This window comes from Xyrauchen texanus, chromosome 12 (assembly GCF_025860055.1).
Source record: "Xyrauchen texanus isolate HMW12.3.18 chromosome 12, RBS_HiC_50CHRs, whole genome shotgun sequence".
In the NCBI taxonomy this organism is placed as follows: Eukaryota; Metazoa; Chordata; class Actinopteri; order Cypriniformes; family Catostomidae; genus Xyrauchen; species Xyrauchen texanus.
The window spans coordinates 32,384,178-32,409,470 of NC_068287.1; the positions used below are offsets into that span (position 1 = coordinate 32,384,178).

The window sequence follows — 25,293 nt, forward strand, 5'->3', positions numbered from 1 at the left end:
ATACTGTAAGTTTGGAATAAATATATTATGTATACTTGTCTGGAAAAAAACATAATCTGGAAATAAGACCCCCCAAACAGATGCAGCCAGTGACTCACCATATTTATAAGTGAAAAAACTAGACTATAGTCGCATAAGAGGACATGGCTCTCTTAATGTTCTCTTAAATCCAGCATTTTAAAGGTGACGTCGTCTCACCTCCTGAGAGATTATGGGATCATGAAGTTGATCCGCACCTTAGAATCTTGATGGAAATAGTCACCATCCTGGTATATCTCGCTGACGAGAAATATAATTTTCTTCCATTCAGTACTATACAAAATGCTATAAAATAACAGAAAACTGATATACACAAAGTGAATGTGATATGTACTGTATTTTTATGCTCATTAGAGTATTGCTTCATTCTTCTTCTGTCACTTGAATTGAAATCAATGGAGTGCAACATTGCCCACCCACATTTTCAACCGTCTGGGTTGCGGAAGTTTTTTTCCCATTCATTTCTTCCATAGGCTCTTCATAAAATCCTTTATGAAAGAGTTCTAAGCCATTAACAATGCCAACCAGCTCCAAGGTGAATTACAACAGTACAAACTTTGATTTGAAGCAAAAAAGTATTAACTACACAAACTGTAATCCCATGAATCATTGTGAATTATGAAATTGAATAAAACATTTTGGAAATATACAAAACTATTGATTTCAGGTTGTTGATTAAGTATAGAAACCATATATTTTAAGTTTACTGCAAAATACTCAGATATTCAAATATATTGTAGTTTGAATGTAGTTTGAATGTGTAGGGAGACCAACTTGATTGCGTAACTCGCAGTGTGTCATGGAAGTGGGCGCTTGCTTCTGAAATAGTTTGGCGGGCTTTTGTTGTCTGATTGGTGGATCTTTCTCTGCTGGACCATGGGTAGTGTAGTTGGTTGCCAGGAATTTCACTATTAAACGCCATTTTTAAACTATAAAGTTGAAATAACACAGAAGGATGGCTTCCTCAGACCTCATGGTAGGTCTCTCTTTAAAGGTTTATAAGTTATCATTGAAAGTCAAATAGTCAATGGAAAAATGAATGGGATTTTTACTTCCGGAACTAGACTGTAGCGTGCGTGAGCTGCCTGTGTTGTGTTCCAAATCGCTCACTTGTAACTTATGAGGCTTCTTTCAGTTAGGATGCTGTCTATGTAAGCAGATGGCAAGTTTTGCAACAGACCCAGGATGTTTCTGTAATACAGCCACTGATCATCAGTCTACAGATCATTGAAAACCCACCTTCTCGCATATCAAAAGGGGGCGAGGGTATTACTAAAAGGTGGTCTTTGTTCTGTTAGTGTGAAACACATTTTCTTTGTGAATCAGTGAATTGGAAGTCCTGCCCACATATTCTCAGCGGAGGCCACGAGGACATTCTACCTTGATGTGGGATGAGAAGATGTTGCCATAGTAACCATTATGTGGGTAGCTGTATCACTTGTCTTCCTGGAATTTGACTCTGTGGTCTGAAACATTGTAAATTTACTAAAACCACTCCCAGGGGTCTCCAACATCCTAACCATAAATAGATTAAAAGATTACAGTTTAATGGTGTGTCATGAGTTTCCAGAGTGTATTTAGTCAATGAGTGGTCCTTGATGTAAAAATAAGGTATTCAATCTTTTCCATTTGATTCAAGTTCCTCTTTCTTGTCAAATACAAAGGGGAATGGAATTTAAATATGAATCTGAATCAAGACTACGGGCTACTTCTGCCTGGATCGGTTGAGGTTGTTCACCTCGATTCACCATACATGCTGTATGAGAGAGGACCATTCAAGAACCCTGAACCTCAAACCAGGGCTGTTTCTATGAACAGATTACCCACACAGGCTTATTTGTATATCTGTCAGTCTCTGCATTTTAGAGGAGAGCGCTGCGGTTCCAAGAGGAAATACATCGCTTAGGAACCACGTGTGTGTATGTATGTTTGTGTAAGTTGAGGCCAGATGCAGTGGAGATTAGGGGCTCTTCAGGGAAACACAACTGTCTCTTTTCCTGGAATAGATTGTGCGCTTTCATGTGTATTAATCACTTCAGGTGAGCAAGGGAATATAGACTGATTAACCCTGCACACCACATCACTGATTCACAGATATCTTGGCAAGAGCCTCATTGGCAACTTCATCTTAGAAATTTGTGGCCAACTAAAATTTGATCAAGTGAGGCTTTGCCAATCTAATTGTGTTTGTTTTCTGTGTAATTAGGTAGTTTCCTTTATTGTGTGTTGAATTCACTTCTAAAGTTAATGTATAAATATCAAGTTAACCTTTAATCTGTGTATTAGGCATTCTGAGGTTTAGCCTGGTGATGGGAAATCCCTTGATAAATTATAACACAATACAATTTGCTAACTGGGCAGGTCAAATGATTTCCCCCTTACTTCCCCAGTATGAGTACATGATTTCATTAGAATCCCTAAATGCAAATAAGAGATAAACTTACATGAAATAGAGCTTGGTGATGCTTCTGTACATTGTATGACTGACCTTTGTCAATTTGTTTTCGTTCCCAGTTTCTGAATAATCATTAAAACTCCAATATTAGTTAATGATTCATTTAAAACTGTGAAGATGCACCACTTGAGCCGTAACCATTGAAAGCACACCAGCTCTAAGTGGACTCCTATTATTCTATTGAAGATTGTATTCGTTATTCGGATATACAATCACATGTATCCAAATGTTTGATTTTCAGATATAAGGTCTTATCAGTGTTAAACAAGAGGATGACCTTATCTTATGACTATGTATTCGCCTGAAAGCACCATGTACAGATCATTTCCTTCTGCCTTGAAAAAGGAATTCCAAACAATGATCTAAAGTTTACGTGAACCCCTGATGATGAGTATTGTTTTGTTCTGAGTCATTTTTCTGTGTAAGCCAGACAAGTGTTGAAGCATCTTATTGTTACTGTGTACGAGTGTCTTTGGAGATCACAGGCTCCGCCCCGTCACACTCTGTCAGTCCTCACAACCCACTTCATTTCTTGTAAATGTCTGTCTGAGCAATAAGCAGTTTACGGTCACCACAGCTCCGCCCCTCAACCACGCTACTACCTAGATTAATCAGCCTAGATAAGTACAGAATGTTTAGGCTAAAGTTTCAATAAGTCCCATCTTTATATAATTTGAGGAATCCAGGTAGACTAAATCTCTATTCTAGTAAAATATAGCTTATAAAGGGGTGGTTTCATGAGCACAGATTAAACTGAGTTGTGAATAGGGAGTATTGTTAGGTAAGGGTGAGGCTCAATTTGGGCAAGTTTAACTGTATGCTCTTGCCTACATATTTTAATTCTAAACAACCTGACAACTTCAGTTACATTTTTGTCCCTTAATTTGTGTTCACTAAAGCGTTTCATTGAAATATAATTATGTTTTTAGTGTGAAAAGGCTTTGCTATTTAGGGCTCTGAATGTACAGTATATATCCCACATTTGGACCGCAAGCAGCAAAGAAATTAGAAAATGAGATGGTGTAAATGTTCACAAATATATTTATTATTGTTATAAAAATAATTACTCTGTTGAAATATTTCTCTCTGCATAGCAGAAATATGTTGAAAGGAAAACAGTTTTCCTGTATAGTGTAAAAATTCACAGACAATGTAAACTTTCATTGTGAAGTGTTCAAGTCTCATATTCCATAATGTGCTACAATCAGATGCCCGCATCTTAAAACAGATCGGGACCATGAGGAGTCTCTCAAGTATCTCCAGAATATTCCAGCAGCGCTTTAATGCAACAAGTCTAGTCTTCATAGCGGATAAGGGAAGGCATGAAGGAAGTCTTTGAGGATTGGGTGCACAGGGATGCGGTCGATGTCTTTTCCGCTGCATGTCTCGAAAATCCGTCTGCGGCACAGCTGCTGCAGAGACTGCACTGGTTCTTTCCTGTAGGGCCTGACTAGACCCTTCTTAGGGGAACTAATATAATATTCCAGAAGTTTGAAAAGAGAGTCAAAAGACTCCTTGCTGCCCGTCAAACTGAATTTGGAATTCTTGAAGTTAATCCGTACACTCACTGGACCAGTTTGGGCTTTGTAACTCAGTGTAAAAAACACATCAACTTGACGACTGTCCCGGATAAGGAAAGTTCCAACTGGCTCTTTTTTCAGCTTCTGATGTGCTTCCTCCACAGTAATAGGACCCCAGTAGAAGCCACTCTCTTCCAGCATAGAAGTGGTCTTGTTGATGGTCTTGAAGTCTCTCTCAAAGTTGAAGGGCCTGAAGTGTGTCTGGAATACAGTCCTAGAGCCAGCTTCCTGCTGTCTGGGCCGACACCTCTGGGATTGGGAAACTTCTAGAGAAGGCTCTGTGCTTGCTGTGGGATCTTCTGTGCCTGGGTTCCCTTCCACTGAACTGTGCGCCACCATCCTACAGGAAAGACCAGCCAATGTGGTCTTCCATACCGTACCACATGAATGTCATCTAGATGAGGCTCATTTGTCTGTTGAAGATCAAGTGAATAACACAGTTAATGAATGGCCACTTCAGTACTACTCTTTGTTAACATCACAGACAAAGTCAATCCACATATTGTGTCGAACGTTAAATTAAACACTTGTCTGATGGTAAGCGTCCATGACAACATCCATAATGGCCATATGTTTTAACAGGATTTCAGATAATTGGTAGGATTCACTCATATTCTACTCTAGTTTTAAGGTTTATTATTGTCTTCGACATATTTGTCTTTAGTATTACGATTAGTGTTTACGTCATTACCAAGGCATTTATCGTTTATTTAATAAGCATCATTTTATTTAACAAGTGCTACATTGTAGCGTAAACAATATAAATATCATTGCATGAGACGCATATATAAACATTAGCGTTAAAGAGGCATAAAGTAGAATGTTAAACCGCTCCTAACAGTAAAGTTAGTTGTGAAAAGTAGCTGGAGTTTTACCTTAGCAAATGTAAACTCCAATAGTTGTCAGTACAACTTTGTCTTTGACCAACTCTTGCCGCCGCTTCCAAAATCAAGTGTTTGTGAACTCCCATTGATTTATTCCACCGTTATGTCTCAACAGAGATTTCCTGAGCGTTCGACATTAGCCCTTCGCTCTTGCGTCTGTGAGTTTTACTGACAGAATGAACTGACAGTCGCTTTTAAAATGAGGCAATAGCCCCGCCCATTTCCCCGGAACCCTTTCACTTTCAGGCTTTCTGTGAAATTAATCAGAGATTCAAATCTCCTACCTGAACCAAAGAAAAGTTATGCTTCAATTCTCTTTTAAACATTTAGACATTTCCAAATAAAAATACAATTTGTATAATGTCGTTAGATGAATAATGGGAAGTATTTGTGCTTGCTTTGGTGTAATGCTACATTTATACCAACATTTCAAAGAATATAATTTTAATTTTTATATGAATTAAATATACCTATGATCAACATTGAGGTTCCTTATGCCATGTGAACTTCTACCCAGATGCCTTTTAATAGACCAATGATGGTACATTATCAAACTTTTTTTGTTTACATACATATGATACTGTGGGATTATTGTGCATTATGCATGCACATGTCTGCGTTTGCCCAGTTAACGTGACACTATGTCAGTTGACAAAACCATACAGACCAATTCAGACTGGTTTGTCTATCAAAAGCCTTAAATGAAACTTACTATCGGTCTAAGTTAACATACTGTAAATCCACAGCTGTGGACAGAGCAAACATTGGACTGTGAGTTTCATTTCTTGCAAATACAGATAGACCTAGAGTTGCATTACTACTGCACATGAATTCGATTCTTTGACACATATGGTAAAAACTCCTCCAACTGCAAAAAAATACTCTGCATCATGGATATTTGTTTCAATTTGTTAAATAATCTAGATCTGGTTGTTACAGTTTTGCATGCAATTTTGGTTGGAATTCAAATGCTTTCAGTGGCTGCATGTGCTTTTAGTCTGTATAGCCCAGCTAAGAAGCCTTTCATGTGACAACTCTATGAATAAACTACACTGGTGACCAAAAGTTTGGAATAATGCACAGATTTTGCGCTTATGTAAAGAAATTGGTACTTTTATTCACCAAAGTGGCATTCAACTGATCACAATGTATAGTCAGGACATTAATAACATGAAAAATGACTATTACTATTTAAAAAAAAAAAAAAAAAATGCACAACTTCATAAACTACTTCAAAGAGTTCTCATCAAAAAATCCTGCATGTGCAGCAATGACAGCTTTGCAGAACTTTGCCATTCTAGCTGTCAGTTTGTCCAGATACTCAGGTGACACTCCTGTAGGTAGCACTTATATGTGGCTGTCTTGTCGGGCAGTTCTCACACACCTTACAGTCTAGCTGATCCCACAAAAGCTCAGTGGTGTTAAGATCCATAACACTCTTTTCCAATTATCTGTTGTCCAGTGTCTGTGTTTCTTTGCCCACTCTAACATTTTCTTTTTGTTTTCTGTTTCAAAAGTGGCTTTTTCTTTGCTATTCTTCCCATAAGGCCCCTGAGTCGTCTCTTTACTGTTGTACATGAAACTGGTGTTGAGCGGGTAGAATTCAATGAAGCTGTCAGCTGAGGACATGTGAGATCTCTGTTTCTCAAACTAGTGACTCTGATGTACTTATCCTCTTTTTTAGTTGTATATCTGGACCTTCCACATCTCATTCTGTCCTTGTTGGAGCCAGTTGTCCATTTTCTTTGAAAACTGTAGTGTACACCTTTGCATGAAATCTTCAGTTTTTTGGCAATTTCAAGCATTGTATATCCTTCACTCCTCAAAACAATGATAGATTGACGAGTTTCTAGAGAAAGCGGTTTGCCATTTTTGACCTAATAATGACCTTAAGACATGCCAGTATATTACATACTGTGGCAACTCAAAAACAAGCACAAAGACAATGTTAAGCTTCATTTAATGAACCAAATAGCTTTCAGCTATGCTTGATATAATGGCAAGTGATTTTCTAGTACCAAATTAACAATTTAGCATGATTATTCAAGGACAAGGTGTTGGAGTGATGGCTGCTGGAAATGGGGTCTGTTTAGATTTGATCAAAAATTATTTTTCAAAAAGTGATGGTGCTGTTTTTTTTACATCAGTAATGTCCTGACTATACTTTGTGATCAGTTGAATGCCACTTTGGTGAATTAAAGTACCAATTTCCTTCTGAAACAGTCAAATTTCTACATTATTCCACACTTTTGGCCACCAGTGTATACCCTGAGAGTGTTATGTGTCATCTGCCCATTTAACAAGAAGGATGACATCAGTTTGCATCAAAACACATTTGTAACATTTTGAGTAGTTAAAGCTGAAGTCTCCTGACACTGAGATTCGTTTAAATGATCTCATTGTGAAACTGCAATTTCAATCATGCAAAATAGTGTGTTCTTTACAACTATTGGTTGCATTGGACTAGAATTACTGGTTATGCTTTCGTTTCTCTTCTATTTCTCAGAAACAATATATTTACAGTTGTAGGACCACTAGTGGAGGGTAAAGTGCTTGCACTTCTACACAAGGAAGAGGAATGTAAACATCACGTTTGTGAACAACCCCTGCTTTTCCCCTGAGGCAAGCCTCTTTATCAGATTTGGGAACATCTGAAACATGTTCTGGAGAATATTTTGCTATGTTGCCAATGCCATCATCATTGGTCTGCATTCTCCAAATTGTCCTACAGATATTAACGTGATAAAACGATGAATTCCTTTATATTTAATTCAGTTATCTCACAAAGTCAAAACAGCCTGAGGTCTTTGTTGGAGATGCAAGCCAATCCATAGCATATTTGTACATAACTGTCTCATTCACACAGCCATGCGCCACAGATTTATAACATCTGGTTGAACAGCCATATCTGATTTATTTATTTTTATTTCTCAGAGCAATACACTGGATATCTGAGGAAGAAGAAGAAGAAAAATACTCGATACACGCAATCCACTAAAATAATGATATAAATGAAAAGTATCATACCTGGTTCTTGTACGGCAGCATTTGTTATTTAAACATTCCTGTCTGTTTTACCTTGCTGTATATTCCAGTGTATTACGGGGAAATGAAAGTGAAAGCAAGTGTGTTTCTTTTCCACAGAATTTCCTACAATTGGTGCTGTTTCTCCTCAACTAAAATCGTCTCGTGCTATTTATGAAAATAAGGAAATCTAATCTGAACACAGATAAACGATGTGTTAGAATGCGAATCATCTTTCAGACTTTCGTCTTTATCTTGTACTTTAGAAGGTAATATGCCATTCTTCCTGGGAAATTATACTTAATTATACCAAAGCAATTATGTCATAATTCAGAGTAACAGATAGGGAGTTGGCTACCTTAGAAATCAAACAAAGCGTATAAACTTTACAACGGTCACTTTCATGTTGAAGTTCTCTTAAGTCACGTGACCGGCGTTTGGCCACGTTATCCAGAAGCCACATCACTGATCCTCCAAACCACAAACGCACAAAGCCTCACGCGGCTTCCTTGAATAGCAGCCAATGTTTAGAAAGTCTTCTGCCCTCGTGTCTTTCTTTTGTTTTGCTTGAAACCATTAATTTCTGCGTTATCATTATGTCTTTACAATATGATGCCATGCACTACATTTGTTTACATCTTTCACTACAACTTCAGACAGAACAAAACATGCATGGTAGGCCTACATACTTGAAAGATTGGATCATTTTAATAATACATATTGAAACGTAATAATAATAAAATAAATTAAAAAATGTCCGAAAGGCCTACTTATAGATTGGTTGTTAAGATTAGGTTTATTTTTCACTTACATGAAACATGAAAGTTTTTGCAGAAACTAGGAACAAGCACATTTATACAAGAGAAAGGGGTCTTAAATTGAATTAAATGTATTTTTTCAGTAGCAATGCACCAATGTGTCGGCTGCTGATATCGGCCAATTACTGACCACATTCTTACAACGGCATATCGGTAATAAGCATGAAAACACAGATATAAATTATATATATATATATATATATATATATATATATATATATATATATATATATATATATATATATATATATATATATATATTATAATTAATTCTTAACAATTGTGATAGCGCACGTACATTGCCCCGACATCTATTTGATGTGTGTGTTTACATCTGGAAGACATCTTTTTTTACGTTGTTTGCTCGTATTAGACGTATGCCAATAAGCAGGCCTATATCTCGGATGTCACTAAGACATTCAGCTGATGTCTTTGAGATGTTTGTGATTAAGAATGATTATAAATCTGATCTTTTTCAGATGTTTATTAATGTTCATTAGATAGTGAGGCTTTTCGGAGGAAAAGATCTAACAAACATTTCGGCTATCTGGGGACACTTTGTAAAAACTCAGCAATTACAATAGCCACAATATGTAGAAAGGTTGGCACTTTAAGAACATGTAATATTAAAAAGTTATTCTTTCTCATACACACGTTGAATGAACATATACGCACGAAAATGCCATAAACGGACGTGACCGTTGTGAGCAGCACATATGCTACATCTAATGAGGGAAACCATTCAAAATGCTTTGAAACCAATAGACTTAGACTTCTGAGATATCAGAAATGATATACATTGGAAACTATTTATTGTTAAAACAGTAAAAAATATTTTATACCTCTTTATAAAATTTTAAGCTTTTCTATAAAACTGATCAGAATGACAAAATAAGGTAAATGCCAAAATATTGGAATCGGCCTATAGTGTTTTTGATGAAATTGTTATCGAATTGTTTTCTACTTTTCAGTGTACTCTCTGTGGGGACCTAGGCTACATCATTATGGAAGACATGGAGAATTCAATGTAACTGCATAAAAACATACCAAACATATGACTGGCACCTGTTATCATAACACAGACAAAACTAACAGAAAAGAATACATTTTTTGTAAGTTCCTGTTTCTGTTCAGTAACTATCAAGAATGTAAATACGTAGTAGGGTAGGGTGAATCAAATGTCACAAATTTGTTCATAATTGGGAGCTAGACAGTTTGGACTGGTGCCAACAGATTACTAGCAGCAGCTCCTATTGCAATTAAATGAAATAAATATATGCCTATAACAAGCACATGTATTATACGAATACATTCACTTCTTGCTTATCTGCCTAAATCACTTTGACAAATGTTTTCACATGTTTGATATTCTGGCAGATTTTCATGCAATTCTAGCGCCATCGTCTGGGAAAGTCTGGGAACTTCCAGTTCATTGGGGAAAGCGCTACAAAGCAATGGTGCAAGACAAACTTTAATGTATGCAAGATTAATATAGGTGTACTGGGTTTTCTAGGAGCACCAATAGTACTCTCTCTCTCTTTTTTTATATAACGTTGATCATTACACTTATTGGTGCAGATGGTAGTTGACATTAAATTACATTTTGGAAAGTGCTTTGCTTTTGTATATGCAACTTTTTTGTGGCAACTGTAATTCATTTACATTAATTTATTTATTCAAAACCTTTAGTAATTTAATCACCTATTTAATAACATATAATCTTTCTTAGACAAACAACAATAATTTGATTTATAAATATATTTATTTATGAATGAACTGCAAAACAAACAAACAAACACATAAACAAACAAACCCCCAAATGTGTACATACATTACTTAAGTTTTATATGAAAGTTTAATGTTTTCCATAAAACAAATATATATATATATATATATATATATATATATATATATATATAAATACATGTTTGACTCCTAAACCATTTATTTGTATGCGTCTGCTATATTTCCACCAGCTCATTTCAACTTAACAATTCAGTTATGGCAAATTTTCATGTACAAAACAATTTTCAAGTATTTCTCATAAAATTTTGCTATGTGCAAACAGTAAATAATAAAAAAACCACCTTATTTTTACACAGTATTGTGTACTTTATTCAGGTAAAAAGTCTGTACACAAGTTAATTCATTCTTTTTCCACATGTTTCAGTTCCCTCCTAAAATTCAAGTCTTATCATCTGTTATCAGGAAAGAAAGGCTTGCTCTTTAGCGGGCCTATTTTGTCTTATAATTTTAAGATAGCTAACACTCCATTTTGCTCTCAAGTCTCGTTCAGTGACAGTTACTCATCGACCGTTCATGTAAGTACACTACTCTTTGCTTTTAAATATAAAATAAGGTAAAAAGTTTAATTGTTGGGCTTGTATGAGAAAAAACATTGTAACCATAAAGATACCAAAATGACTAAAAATATTGTTACTGCTGTTTGAAGCCATAATAAATTAATGTTATATATCTCATTCAAACAGTGTAATCTTTCTTTCATTTTGTTAAAATTTTGTTCATCTATTTATGACTGTGGTGACTTACACCAATTTAAAATATTTTAATCTTTATTTTATTTTAATTAATAATTGTGGTGGTATTATGGTAACCTGTCTAAAGAAGAGGTTAGAGAGATTTTAGATTTACTAAGTTAAGGCAGAGAATACTTAGCTGTTTCTGAACAATTGAAAAAGTATATATGAAAAAATAAAATAATAATAATAATAACTTTCCTTTAAAAACATGCCACTCACACTGTGGACGATGCAATTCGAATATAATTTATTAAATAAATAGATACAAATTAGGAAATGTGAACCATTAATAAATGTACATTACATTCAGATACAAGATAAAATAAAGATTGAGATAAGTAAAAAAATACATTAAACTTGAAATAAAGGTTAAAATAAATAAAGATTATATTCAAAAATATGTAAAAACATTAATATTCTGTTAAGTTTATATGTACTAAATTACGTATGTGTCTGTATTTGTCTTAATTTCTGTATTTGATATTTATATCTTTATAAATTCATTTATAATTGAAATTATATTGATAAATACATTTAAAATTGAAATAATTGACGAAATTTAAATTATTAATGAATAAATGTGTATTAAAAATAAAGATCTAAATATTTTTTCAATTATATTGATAAATAATTTGTTCAATTATATTGATAAATACATTTATCAATATAATTGAAAAAATATTTATATATTTTCATACACATTTTTAATACACATTTATGCATTAATAATTTAAATGTCGTCAATTATGTATTTATTTTTATATATACTGTATGTATTTTTCTAAGAGCTTTAACCGGAACAGAAAATAAGCATTGTGTTTACCCGGCGGAAATTAAAAGACGGACTATAAACAAAAAAAACGAAGAAAAAAACGGCTTATCGCTGTAATCGCTTCACTCCGTTGGAAGGCTAGTTTAAAGACAGCATGGAAAGATGAATGCCAATATGTCTTCCTGATTTTTTGCTCAAAGTTTTAAAAAGAGAGCATGCCAACGTTGGCTAACTTGTTTAAAGTTTGCTTGCTCGTCGGCGGTCATCAGATAAGAGCAACTTCTCCAAAATCCTCGCCCTTCAAATTCCACAAGGTGACTGTTTTGACTGCATATTTTATTATTACAATACACTAGCATGCATGCGGTTCTGCATTTGGTCACAGTAAAAAAAAAAAGCGAAATAAATCGATTGCAATTTTGCCTAGAGCGCGTGGTTTCCATAGAAACGACCCGACTGTTCAATGAATTTGAAGGGCAAGAGTACAGAACCGTCCTCACTAGATCTGTTGATGCTGCTGAATTATGCATGTTTCTCTGTCCTGACCATTTAAAACTTAAAGGCTCTATAGATGAATATTGAATGTCTCTTTTCAGTGCTTTTTATTGTGCTTTACTCACACAGGAGTGTATCTTTCATTGTTGCTGGAATTTGTAGTACACCATCATGGTGCTGAAGATTTTCTTCCCCCAGTGCTGCAACACTGCTGACAGCGGCCTGCTGGTTGGGTGCTGGATCCCAGGTCACAATTCCGCTGTGGTACTGGCTGTCATCCACTACCCTTTCATACCGGGTCAGGTGAAGACATACTTGAGTGAGATGCAGAGTCAGACACAAGTGGATCTTACTGTCCTGGGTTCCTGGAGTATGCCCAAAGAAGGACAAGAAGGAATGGACAGTTTTCTCAAGGACCTGAGTACGATCTTCCCTCAGAAATGCTGGCTGCAATTGAGCCGTGAGATTGGAAAAAGAGGTTTTACTTGCCAGGTGGTCCAAAACAATGGGAAACTTCTCAAAGACCAAGAACAAAAGAATGTTGATGACAGCAGTGAGAAAGATAAGATCATCCTCATTCATTATGACCAGAGGAAGGTTATGCTGTCCCAGCTTCACCCAGTAGAGGAGGTCAGCCAGAGGTCTGACATTGAGCCCTCAGAGATGCGTTTGGTCTTTCAGACAGTAGCTCAAAGTCAGCCTCTCTTTTTCCTGGACAAATATGATGACGGGCCCCTCAAGCTCACTCACTGTCAGTCTGAAGGCAGGGAAGCTAGTATTATTGTAGAGCTTCTGAAACAAGTTTCTGTTCCAGTCTGCATCCTTCTGACCTGGTTACTGTCTCTATGGCACTGGTTTTGTAGCTTCAGGTGAGTTAAACTGTCCCTATATGACAAACATACAGTTTAAGCAGAGCCAGATTCAGTGTACATAATGTATATAAATACGTCTTGTGTCTTATCTTGAACCCATAACCTAAGTGTCAGACTGAACCAAATATTCAAACCTTTTTGTGTATTTCAGGATTTTACATTTACGCCCAGTGTTGTTCATCTCAAGCAAACTGTCCACCCATGTTCAGTCAGAATACAGGGCAGGACATTTCAAGACCGTTTTCTCCACAACAAAAGTTACGACGCACATGGATTTCATGAGGTACAGCACTCATAAGTTCTTCTTGAAAGTGTTTTGTGTGGGAATTTTTAATTTTCTCTGTTATTCTGTTTATAGTCCTACTTACCCCTCATTTCTACTCCCTCACAGAAAAGCAAACATTTTTGTGTCCTTTCTTGTGGACATAGCCCTTGGTTTGCTGCTTATCTCATGGCTCTACAGAGAGAATCGCATTGGCAAGCTTGCGAATACTCTTGTGCCAATGGCTGATGTAAGTACAGCAAGCGTACTGTACATTCTGACTTGTACACTTTTCTCTCCCTTGCAGTTCATAAAAAAATATTCCGTATTCAATACAAGTTAGGCCCAATCGACCGCATTTGTGGCATAAATGTTGATTACCACAAAAATGTATGTTGACTTGTCCCTCCTTTTTTTTTTTAAAGAAGACAAAAATAAACAATCTGGGTTAAAGTGAGGCACTTACAATGGAAGTGAATGGGGGCCAAGCTGTAAACATTAAAATTAGGGCTGTCGAGTTAACACTTTAATAATGCGCAATTAATTATAAAAAAATAATTAAATAATTAAAAATGCGTACAAAACATTTACGCATTTAATCGCATGCTTGTAGTACCACCTGTATACTCCAGAGGGCAGTAAGTGAAATTTCAGCTGTGTGAGCAGCACACAGTTTATACAGTGAAGAAAACAACACAGATATGCGTTACTAAGGGTTCAAATGCGAACTAAGGGATCTCAATATGTGTTTAAAGATTGAGTATTAAACTATATTTATCTTGACACAGTGACCTAAACATTTTATTTTTATGACGCAACACACCCGAGACATGACACAAGCATGTCTGACGCAGGTCGTATGGTAGGGGAACAATCCCGAAATTGGAAGCTTAGTCCAGCGTCCCGCAAGTCATAAGCAGTGTCCCGCATTTCAATTTTGTCTGTATAATTTTTTATCTTTATTATTATTTCGGCATCATTTTATTTAATCGTCCTTTAATTACAAAATCACTATAAAAAAAGTTAATAAGAAAACACTGAACATGCGCAACGCAGCCTTTTTTTCTTGCCAGAGCGGGAAAACACTGGGAAAAAGCTCCCGAGAAGAAAAATTGACTTTGTTCGTATAACAAATAATTGGAGAAAATATATACATGGTTAAAACCAGTTACAGGTGACCCTAAAAAGGAGAGTGCAGGGTATGCCACTGAAGTTTCACGGACAGCTCTGCTGAAGCATTTCAGTGCCCCAAACATGACAGCTCTGATATCTTTGAGCATCCCTGTCACCAACGCGTTCGTGGAGAGGGTGTTTTCTCTGATGACCGCTGCGTGGTCCGAGACAAGGAACTGAGCATCTGTGGACCTCATAAAAAGTGAACTCCTAGTGAAAGTGAACTACAGCTACACCTGCCAGGAGTTCTACAGTCATAATGAATGAGAAGGCCCTACTCGAAGCAGCCAGATCAGACAAAATTTTTTAATTCAAGATGCACTAAATCCGGTAAGATCGCATTTAATCTTTCTAGTCTTTAATAATGGAATTGATGTGCTTATTTGGAAATGTGCTTTTTAACGATTAGATTATTATTTTCACTTCATTATATTTTCATTGAGTATGTCTCAGCTGTTAAAATTAGTTTGTATCATAGAACTTATGCCATCACTGCAAAAATACATCTAATATAAAATCAATATTTATTCACCTAGTACAATAATAGTAAGTTATCTCTCCCTCGTGTCCCGCATTGTCCCGCAAAATCAGGTCTACTGACCTGCAACAGAGCAATAGCCAGGTGGTCACCCTATCGTATGGTCTTTACCTCACAAATATTTAATTACCGGTTAAGGAGGTGTCCTGTAAACTGTTACACCATTTCTACCCAGTCAATCTTTATTTAAGAAACATGCGCCCTGAAATAGATCCACTTTGCTCCTTCTTTAATGCTGTAGACGAATCTGCCCCTCATCTTTTTTGGGAATGTGTCCACGCTGTAGTATTTTGGATTTGTTTTTAAATATATTATTTAAATCCTCTTTGTACCTCCAACAACTCCAAAGCATTGAAAACCATTGCATTATGTAATGAATATAATGTCTTTGCATTATTGTAATATATATATATATATCTGTAGTATTGTGTACTATGTATACCCCTGGCTTGTTTCTAAAAAAATTAAAATATCTGATGCAGGTGTACATTGACGTGTCCTTAAACAAGCCCTCATAATATATCTCCAACTGATTGACAAATTAAAAATTAGAGAATTTTGTATAATTATTTCATCATTATATATTGAATTATTGTTATATGAGGGGCTTTCTCAGCAAATATTTGTATATGCCATGTAATCGATAAAAAAAATTCATCGATTGACAGCCCTAGTTAAAATAATCACTAGCCCCTTTCACACATGCAACCATGTAAACTACAGGAAAGCCGTTGGGTTGCCTTTATGGGTAAATGTACCACATATCACACCCCCCAAGCTTAGTAGGCAAACAAGAATGGCACTTGTCAGAGAGGCTACTGCAAAACCAACCATCACTTTGACTGAGCTACAAAAGTCAGTGGCTATGACTGAAAATAATGTCCATAGCTCAACAATCTCAAAAATATTGCAATAATGGGCTGTACGAGTGTGTGGCTAGGAAGAAGCCTTACTGAAAAAAGCACATGCTTGCCCATAAAGACTTTGCAATATGGCTCTTGGAAGATACTGCAAAGGTCTTGTGGTCTGATGAGACTAATGTGGAACTTCTTAGCTTAAACACTAAAACATATGTGTGGCGCAAAGCCAACACTGCACATCAGCCACATCCCACCATACCCACAGTGAAACATACTGGTGGTAGCATCATTTTACGGAAGTGCTTTTCTGCTGCAGGGACTGGCAATCTTGCCAGAAAGTCTAAAATTGGAAGGAAGATTGTGTTTCAGCAGAGTATTGACCCAAAGCACAAAGCCAGGGCACCAACGGAGTGGCTCAAAATTAAGAAAATAGATGTCCTTGAGTGGCCTAGTAAGAGTCATGCCCACTGATCTGTGGAGACCTAAAAAATTCTGTCCATCTCTGATCTCCTACTATCCTGGTACAGCTTGAGCAATTTTGCAAGGAGGAATCGGCTAATATTGCTCCATCATGTGTGAAGTTGATAGAGACTTTTCCAAAGACTGATGGCTGTAATAGCTGCCAAAGGTGGTTCCTCCAAATATTAAAGTAGGGGGATGTATACTTATTAATTCTTGACATCTCATTAATTGTTTTATTATTGTTTAATGCTTAATTTAAAAAAAAAAGGCTGCACTGTGGCAGAGTACAGTGATTCACAAATAAGATACTGGAAATAGTGGTTGAGGACTGAGTACTTTTTCAAAGCACTAATTTTATATCTTTGTTGCCATGGTGACGTAAAGTGTAAACCATGTAATCCCGCAAAATTGCGTTTTATAAACAACTTTACACTTACAATAACACAAGTTTTAACAGTAGAATTAATGTGTTTCACTTACATTTATTACACATTTGAATTGCTTCAATGTAACCTAGACTTTTGGCTTTTTTTTTTTATCCCCTAAATAACCTAAGGTCCTCGTGGTGGCACGGTTGCTCACCTCAATCCGGGTGGCAGAGGACAAGTCTCAGTTGCCTCTGCTTCTGAAACAGTCAATCCACGCATCTTATCATGTGGTTTGTTGTGCATGACACCACGGAGACTCCCAGCATGTGGAGACTCATGCTACTCTCCGTGATCCATGCACAACTTACCACGTGCCCCATTGAGAGAGAGAACCACTAATTGTGACCACGAGGAGGTTACCTGTGTGACTCTACACTCCCTAGCTACCCAGCATTATGTCACAAATTCTGTTGATTGAGCTTAACTTGTATTGAACCTGGAATATTCCTTCAACACATTGGAAATTCTATTCCATTTTAGTAATATTGATACATTTAAAAGCCTCATTACAAGCATTTTAATGCTCAGTGAACCCTGGTTAAGCTTTCAAATGACATATAAACAACTTGACTTGAATATAAATATAAGGTTAAGTATCTCTATTTCAAGAAGGGTCACAAAAGCATGCATTTTACTCACAGTATAGTTCTCCTAGATGCAATAAAATAAGAATTAAGGACAGCCTCTTAATTGTGTTTCTGATTATCTCTCAGAATGTAGCAAAGGAGCTGCAGGAGCTGTTAGAATGGCTGATGGGAGCTCCTGCTGGCCTGAAGATGAACAGAGCTCTCGACCAAGTTCTGGGGAGATTCTTCCTCTACCACATCCATCTGTGGATCAGTGAGTAGACAGTTCAAGGTTAAAGTATTCTCATTTTGACTCATGTTGACTGTGGTTGGTTCATTCTTCTGATCCAAATGATTGGAAATGGTCATAGCAGTTTATGTGTGGCATGCGATTGTGTCCACAGGTTACATCCACTTCATGTCTCCTTTTATTGAGATGATACTGTGGTATGTGGGCCTCTTAGCCTGCTTGGGATTGACCTTTGCTCTTTCCATACTGTCCGACATTGTGGCTCTTCTGACTTTCCACATCTACTGTTTTTATGTGTATGGTGCCAGGTGAGTTTCAGTTATGTTTACCTATAATTATTTCACTGGCAAGTCACTTCATATTCATGCACTTTCAATGCTTTCCAGTAGAGGGCAGTGTCAAATTTTAAATTACCTTGGTCCTGTGCCAGTGGTGTGATCTCAGTTCTGTCTGGGCAGTTAGATACCATCTGTATTAACAATTTTTTATATTACCCATAATACAATTTCCAGGGCTTTTAATCTTGTCTGAAAATTGCAGTTGCAAAGTGGGAAGTTGTCTGACTTTCTGCCTTTTGATTTTTTACTCAGATTATATTGCCTAAAGATATATGGCCTCTCCTCCCTGTGGCGGCTCTTTAGAGGAAAGAAATGGAACGTACTGAGGCAGAGGGTTGACTCGTGTTCATACGACCTGGACCAGGTACATCACAATTTTGTATCCCCTCATTCATCTACCGGACATTCAGCATAACTTGCTTCACAGAACACAGTCCTATTGACATTTTCTGTGTCTGATGCCTTTGCAGTTGTTCATTGGCATGTTGGTCTTTACGATTCTGCTGTTCCTGCTGCCTACCACTGCACTGTATTACCTAGTCTTTACTCTGGTGAGTAAATTAACAAGGTTAGATTTGAACCAAGATCATATGGCCTGATACTACATATACAGAAGAAAACATCTGGGGGAAAAGATTCAAATTTAGATGTAAAATGCTATGCATAATAATAATTTGAAACTCAGAAATAGCTTATACATGTTATATGAACTACTTTCTAGCCTGGTTGGTACTTGTTAGCATGGATAAGAGTTTATCTGGCTGTTTCTAGCTGCGGATGGTGGTAGTGATTTTCCAGGGAGTAATTCATCTAAGTGTCGACTTCATCAACTCCTTCCCCCTGTTTGCCATCGGCTTACGTATCTGTAGACCATACAGATTGGCAGGTGAGTCATGTCACATTGAAGAAATGAAGAAAAAACATGTTTAGCTGTTTAGTTACAGGGATAGTTCACCCAAAAATGAAAATTCACTCACCCTCATGTTGTTCCAAACCCATAAGTCTTTCTTTCTTCCATGGAACACAAAGGAGATTTTAGGCAGAATGTTAGCCTCCATCACCATTACTTTATTTGCATCTTTTTTTCTCCATACAATGAAAGTAAAGGTGACTGAAGCTAACATTCTGTCTAATATCTTCCTAAAGGAAGAAAGTAATCATGCAGTTTGAAACAACATGAGGGTGAGTAAATGATGAGAGAATTTTCAGTTTTTGGTGAATTATCCCTTTAATAATTGTATAACTTTACAACTTTCATTCTTGGTTCATTTATTTAAAGGGATTGTTCACCAAAAATGAGAATTCTGTCATCATTTACTCACCCTCATGCCATCCCAGATGTGTATGACTTTCTTTCTTCTGCTGAACACAAACAAAGATTTTTAGGACTATATCTCCACTCTGTAGGTCCAAGTGAATGGTGGCCAGAACTTTGAAGTTCCACAAAGGACAAAGGCAGCATAAAAGTAATCCATACAACTCCAGTGGTTTAATCTATATCTTCTGAAATGATAAAATAGATGGGGGTGAGAAACCGATCAATATTTAAGTCCTTTTTAACTAAAAATTCTGTTCCTTGCCCAGTAGGTGGCGATATGCATTAAGAATGCGAATCAAAAACAAAAGAAGAAGATTGTGAAAGTGGAGATTTATAGGAAAAATTACTATTGATCTCTTTCTCACCCAATAATTGATTGCGTAAGTATTCACCCTAGGGCTAAGATTTTCCTAGTGGTCTAGTAGGAGTTAATTTAAGCCATTAGTCAACTAGTCGGCCATTTATGATATTCATTTAATTACTTTTATATTTGTTTTGGGGGGGGGGGCATCAGAAAATGGTTGTAATGTTCAGAAAAAATCTGAAGAATCAGAAAAAGCTGTAATGATCCTGAATGTGTCGGAAAAACAAGCAAGGAGACTGTCTGAACATTTTGTTAATTTATAGAGGGAAATGCACATTAGGGTTGTGCCGACAGACGATGATCTCAGGGCATCGACGATGGTCAGAGCTGATGCCTTTTACAACGTCAAGATGATATTTGGATCATTTTCCCATGTATTCAATTATTATTATTATTATTATTATTATAATTATTAGGCTATTATTCTTATCAAATTAATATTACAAAATAATTTGCCCATAGACCCACAGACACGCGCTTGAAGAAACACTTTTATATAATTAAGAACAGATGACAGAAAAGCCGTCTATGCGCATATATGACGTGCTGATACGGAGGCGTGCAGTCTTGTGGAATATGTGCATCTTAAAGGTTCTCACTCTGTTTTTGTCTTCCAATTTATTTTTTTGGCAAGAATGGTATCGTCTGTGAGAATGCTGCAAATGACCTCAGACATCTCAGCTCAGGAGGTGCTTTGAGTTAAGTTCACTTTATTTCCACTGAGCAGTTTATAGTGATCACCACTCTGGAGCTTGTACATCTGTGATTAAAACATGAAATAATAAAAAAAAAGGAACAAAACGAATGTATTCACACACCTGATGTATTTTCCTGGATAACGAAATACACGACCGGTAGAGAATGCACAGATGAAATAGGTTCTTTGCCAGAGAGAACAACACACATTTTAATTGCACTCACTAATTTTTTCCAGTTTCATTTGAAATTTTAGCTAAAATAAATAAAAAATAAAGTTCAAAAGTTTGAACTTTTATTGTGTAGGCTTAACCCTAACCCAGCTTAATGAAAATCACCCCATAGTACCACCTAGTATCCAACCAGCTGTAATACTGGTGTTCGTCGTTTTTATGTGGGGGTTTTTCTGCGACCAATCAAAACTTGGTCAACCAAGACACTTATCATCGACTAACATTTGGTCGACTATCAGGGGGCAGCCCTAATTCACCCCCTGTAATGCAACTCACCTAAATCATCACTATGCAACCAACTTGTCTTAGAATTCGCTCAATTAATTAATTGGAGATTACCTGTGCACAGTCAAGGTCTTTTAAGTGATATTAGTATAAATACACATGTCTCTGGAAGGTCCACTTTCTGGTGAGTCAGAATCTTGGGAAAAACAACACCATGAAGACAAAAGAACACTCCAAGCAAATCTGAGAAAATGATATTGATAAACATAAATCAGGGGATGAATACAAGAAAATTCCCTGAAGTCCATGTATATCCATTGGAGAACTGTGAAGTCAATAATTAAGAAATGGAAAAAAGTATGGCACTGCAGAAAATCTGCCTAGAGTAGGCCATACCCAAAAACTGAGTGACCATGCAAGAAGGGGTCTAGTGAGGGAGGCCAACAAGAGACCTATGACTCCTCTGAAGGACTTAAAAGCTTCAGTGGCTGAGATGGTACACAAAAACTGTTGCCTGGGTTCTTCATCAGTCTCGGCTGTATGGGAGTTTGGAAAAAAAAAAAAACTTTATGACTCTGAAGTCAGCTGAAAGAAGATTCTATGGTCTGATAAGACCAAAATTGAGCTTTTTGTCCAACAAACCAGACACTAAACAGCCAAAGCTACACAAGAATGGTTTCAAAACAGCAATGTTAATGTTCTGGAGTGGCCAAGTGGTCTAGACCTCAACCCAACTGAAAATCTGTGGATTGACAAAAGCTGTGCACTCACAATCCCCACACAACCTGACAGAGCTTGAGCAGTTTTGCAAAGAAGGATGGGGAAAAATTGCAGTGTCCAGTTGGGACATGTTGATAGAGATCTATCCACATAGGCTCAATGCTGTAATTTCTGACAAAGATGCATCTAGTGAATACTTTTCGTATTTTGTGTTTAATATTTTTAATACATTTAGAATAATTGGTAGAAATGTGTTTTGATTTTTATATGAAAGAATCTTTTTCTGTGATTAGTGTCAAAAAAGCCAAATGAATTTAACTTTGATTCAATATTTAATATAAAAACATCCAAGGGGGTGAATCATTTTTATAGGCACTGTATATGCTTTTTGTACCTTCAAAGTTCCGGCCACCATTCACTTGCATTTTATGGACCTACAGAGCTGAGATATTCTTTTAAAAATATTTGTGTTCAGCAGAAGACAAAGTCATACACATATGGGATGGCATGACAGTGAGTAAATGATGAAAGGATTTTTACATTTTTGGGCCATCCCTTTAATATACCTATGATGTGCCCAAGTGTGTGGTTATTTAATTGATTGTCTAATTCTGTCGTTTTTATGAATCTTATTGTATTCCAGAGGGGGTTAAATTCAAGGTGCTTTGTCGGGACTCTGGAGCTCCTCTTCACCTGATGATGGAGGTAGGTTGGTTGTTGGTGAAACAACTTTTAATCCTATAGTGTATTTATGCTTTGGTTTCATTTGTTGTTTGGGTTTGATGTGATGATTTTGTGGGATGGGAATCAGAGTTATTAAATAGCTCTATTTGGTTCAGTCTCAATTTGGTCTATATGTGGAGTCTATTGTCTGCAATTAAGAATCACTGGAAATGCTTTACTAGTCTCTGGGGTTTGATGAAGATACTTGTGCCAAATGAGCCAACATGAATTAAAAAAAGTTTTTCCCTCCACCCACAGATTAACCCATTGAAGTTCAGCTCTGTGCTGCAGTGTTACCGGGCACATACCTATAGCTGTTACCCTAAAGATTCCTGGGCTGCTCTGTGCAAGAAACTGTTTGTAGGAGAACTTATTTACCCTTGGAGGCAAAAGACTGCCAAGACAGACTAACCTTGAAAGGTCACGTAAGATCCCCCTAGACAGACCACAGCCAGACACCTGCACAAGCAGAGAGGACACTGGAAGGAGGTTCTCTTTTATTTGATAAAGTTATTTTGTATGAGGTGGGAGATTTGAAAGGAAATAAAGGGTTGGAGTGCTCAAGTTAGTGGACTTCTCCCATGGTCAGATATTTTAAGGTGCACTGAATTTAAAGACAGTCTTTAAGTAATTATAGCAGAAATAATCCTACATTGTTGTAAATCTTCATCTTTCCTTTTCTAAACATTGATCAGAATCTTTAATTGAAACTGTGATTACTTTGTATTTCGTAGATCGTACTACTTTTGTAACATTAAAGATGTGCCATTAAAAATATATGTATTACTTGTACCTTCAACAGTTAACCAGTCACTGTATCAAAACCATAATTTCAATACAGTGAGGATCATTTGACCTGGAAGTGAAACTGTTGACCGTTTTTCCATTGTGGCCCACAATGGCTCTTTTCAGCTCTCTGTATCTATAATAGAAAGGGAATGACTTGTAGAAGTTTGTCTAAATCAGGTGTTGGTGAGAGTGGGGCCGTATATTTCAGATATTTAAGTGTCTAATCTAGTAAATGCAGAATTGTTTATGAAATTAACAATGACTATGAGCCACTTATGTCAGTATTGCCAAATTGTTGTTTTGTAGCTGTGGTTATTAATATAACTTAATCTTATAAAATCCAGATTTGTATAAATCCAGATGAACGTGATCAAAATATACATTTGTGCTGTTAATTGTCAAGCACTTAATTTATCTCAATAAAGATTCTCATTTCATTAAATATTTTTTTTTATCCAGTAATACTACATACATACTTGTATGATTTTTGCTTGTACTATAAACAACTGTTATTTAAAGAGGAACTAGTCTGTGATAATTTGTTGGATAGTATTCAGCCTGCGAAAAATGTGCTCAGACTGGACTGTGCACTGTGATGACTGCTGTGGCACCTAACTATTCAATGACACATCAAAAACATCCACTCTGGGATTCACCTTCAATTTGGTTCAAAGGGCAGATGTATGCTAAATGACTTTGTGTACACCTAACACAAAGATTTGAAGTTGAAAATCTAAATATTTACAGGTATCCCTGATGCAGGTTGATACCTATATTAGTCTTTATTGTAGTGAAAATCCTATATCTAAGTAACATGTTATTACAGACAATATTGGGGAAAATTTGAGGTATTGTAATGAGATATGTACACTACTTTCAAAAGTTTGGGGTCAATTGCCTGAAAAGTTTCTCATTATCTTAAAAATCTTTTGATCTGAAGGCGTATGCTTAAATGTTTGAAATTAGTTTTGTAGACAAAAATATAATTGTGCCACCATATTAATTTATTTAATTATAAAACTAAAATTGTATAAAAATAAAAAAAAAAGTGAAATGGATGTCTTGAAATGGATGACTTGGACCAAATAATTAAGAAAAGCAGCCACTAAGTGACCAGCATATTGTTGAGTATTCCTTCAATGCTGTTTAAAAAGCATCCCAGGAATATACCTCAAGAAGTTTGTTGAGAAAATGCCAAGAGTAGATTTCTGAGAATTCTAGGCAAACAGGCTATTTCTATAGTGTATAGTAATATATTGTAGTAATTACGTCCGAGCTCCTTATATATGCACTTTCAGTGGACTTTGATATGATTCCAGAAATCTCTTAGCTGTTTTTATTAAGGGGAGGGAGGGGGGGGGGGTATTTAATGTCTGGTATAATACTTGATGCAGGGTCCAGATGTCGCCTTGTCTCCCTCGAGACTGTCATGTTGCTCTAATCTCTATGGACAGACACAAAGGGTTCATACAGCAATTTGCATTTTAATCTATTCGGGGGAGGGGATTATCTTCATTTGATGATTCCCAAAAAAGTGCTGAGACCTCTGGCCTCTCCCCGGACCATTACCCCCCTCCATCTGTCATATGAGTAGCAACCTGTAATATATATATTCTGGAAAACAGGGTAAGAATCCATTTAAATATTTTAAATAGCATATTAAAGGGGATAGTTCATCCAACAATGAAAATGATTTCTTTTACTCACCCTCATGCCATCACAGGTGTGTATGACTTTCTTCCACTGAACACAAAAGCAGATTTTTAGAAGAATATCTCAGCTCTGTAGGTCAACACAATGCAAGTGAATGCTGGCCAGAACTTTGAAGGTCCAAAATGTATATAAAGACATATAAAGTAATCCATCCAA

At 36.4% G+C, this 25,293-nt stretch overlaps 2 protein-coding genes across 3 annotated transcripts; one reads left to right on the top strand and one right to left on the bottom strand.

Annotated features, from left to right (window-relative positions):
- Nucleotides 1–3,528: 3,528 nt before the first annotated feature.
- On the bottom strand, nucleotides 3,529–5,229 carry LOC127653230 (suppressor of cytokine signaling 1-like). The gene is made up of 2 exons (XM_052139839.1): nucleotides 4,950–5,229; nucleotides 3,529–4,487 (listed from the first exon to the last, which is right to left on the bottom strand). The coding sequence occupies exon 2, from the start codon at nucleotides 4,411–4,413 to the stop codon at nucleotides 3,796–3,798; it is 618 nt and encodes a 205-aa protein (XP_051995799.1). The 5' UTR covers nucleotides 4,414–4,487; nucleotides 4,950–5,229; the 3' UTR covers nucleotides 3,529–3,795.
- A 5,833-nt stretch (nucleotides 5,230–11,062) lies between these two features.
- LOC127653113 (phosphatidylinositol N-acetylglucosaminyltransferase subunit Q-like) lies at nucleotides 11,063–23,904 on the top strand. 2 transcript variants are annotated; one of them, XM_052139643.1, is made up of 11 exons: nucleotides 11,063–11,121; nucleotides 12,737–13,476; nucleotides 13,631–13,762; nucleotides 13,871–13,991; nucleotides 17,916–18,042; nucleotides 18,173–18,326; nucleotides 18,609–18,720; nucleotides 18,827–18,907; nucleotides 19,128–19,242; nucleotides 22,556–22,617; nucleotides 22,894–23,904. In XM_052139643.1, the coding sequence occupies exons 2-11, from the start codon at nucleotides 12,779–12,781 to the stop codon at nucleotides 23,044–23,046; spliced, it is 1,755 nt and encodes a 584-aa protein (XP_051995603.1). In that variant the 5' UTR covers nucleotides 11,063–11,121; nucleotides 12,737–12,778; the 3' UTR covers nucleotides 23,047–23,904. The 2 variants fall into 2 exon arrangements, with proteins under 2 accessions (XP_051995603.1, XP_051995602.1); XM_052139642.1 differs by lacking the exon at nucleotides 11,063–11,121 and adding an exon at nucleotides 12,193–12,426.
- Nucleotides 23,905–25,293: the final 1,389 nt, after the last annotated feature.

Excerpts from the sequence above, each read along its gene's own strand:
- LOC127653230 (XM_052139839.1), bottom strand. The coding sequence starts at position 4,413 with ATGGTGGCGCACAGTTCAGTGGAAGGGAACCCAGGCACAGAAGATCCC.
- LOC127653113 (XM_052139643.1), top strand. The coding sequence starts at position 12,779 with ATGGTGCTGAAGATTTTCTTCCCCCAGTGCTGCAACACTGCTGACAGC. Across the intron at positions 18,043-18,172 it reads CCACATCCATCTGTGGATCA|GTTACATCCACTTCATGTCT; the intron begins GTGAGTAGACAG and ends TTGTGTCCACAG. Across the intron at positions 18,327-18,608 it reads TTTTATGTGTATGGTGCCAG|ATTATATTGCCTAAAGATAT; the intron begins GTGAGTTTCAGT and ends TTTTTTACTCAG.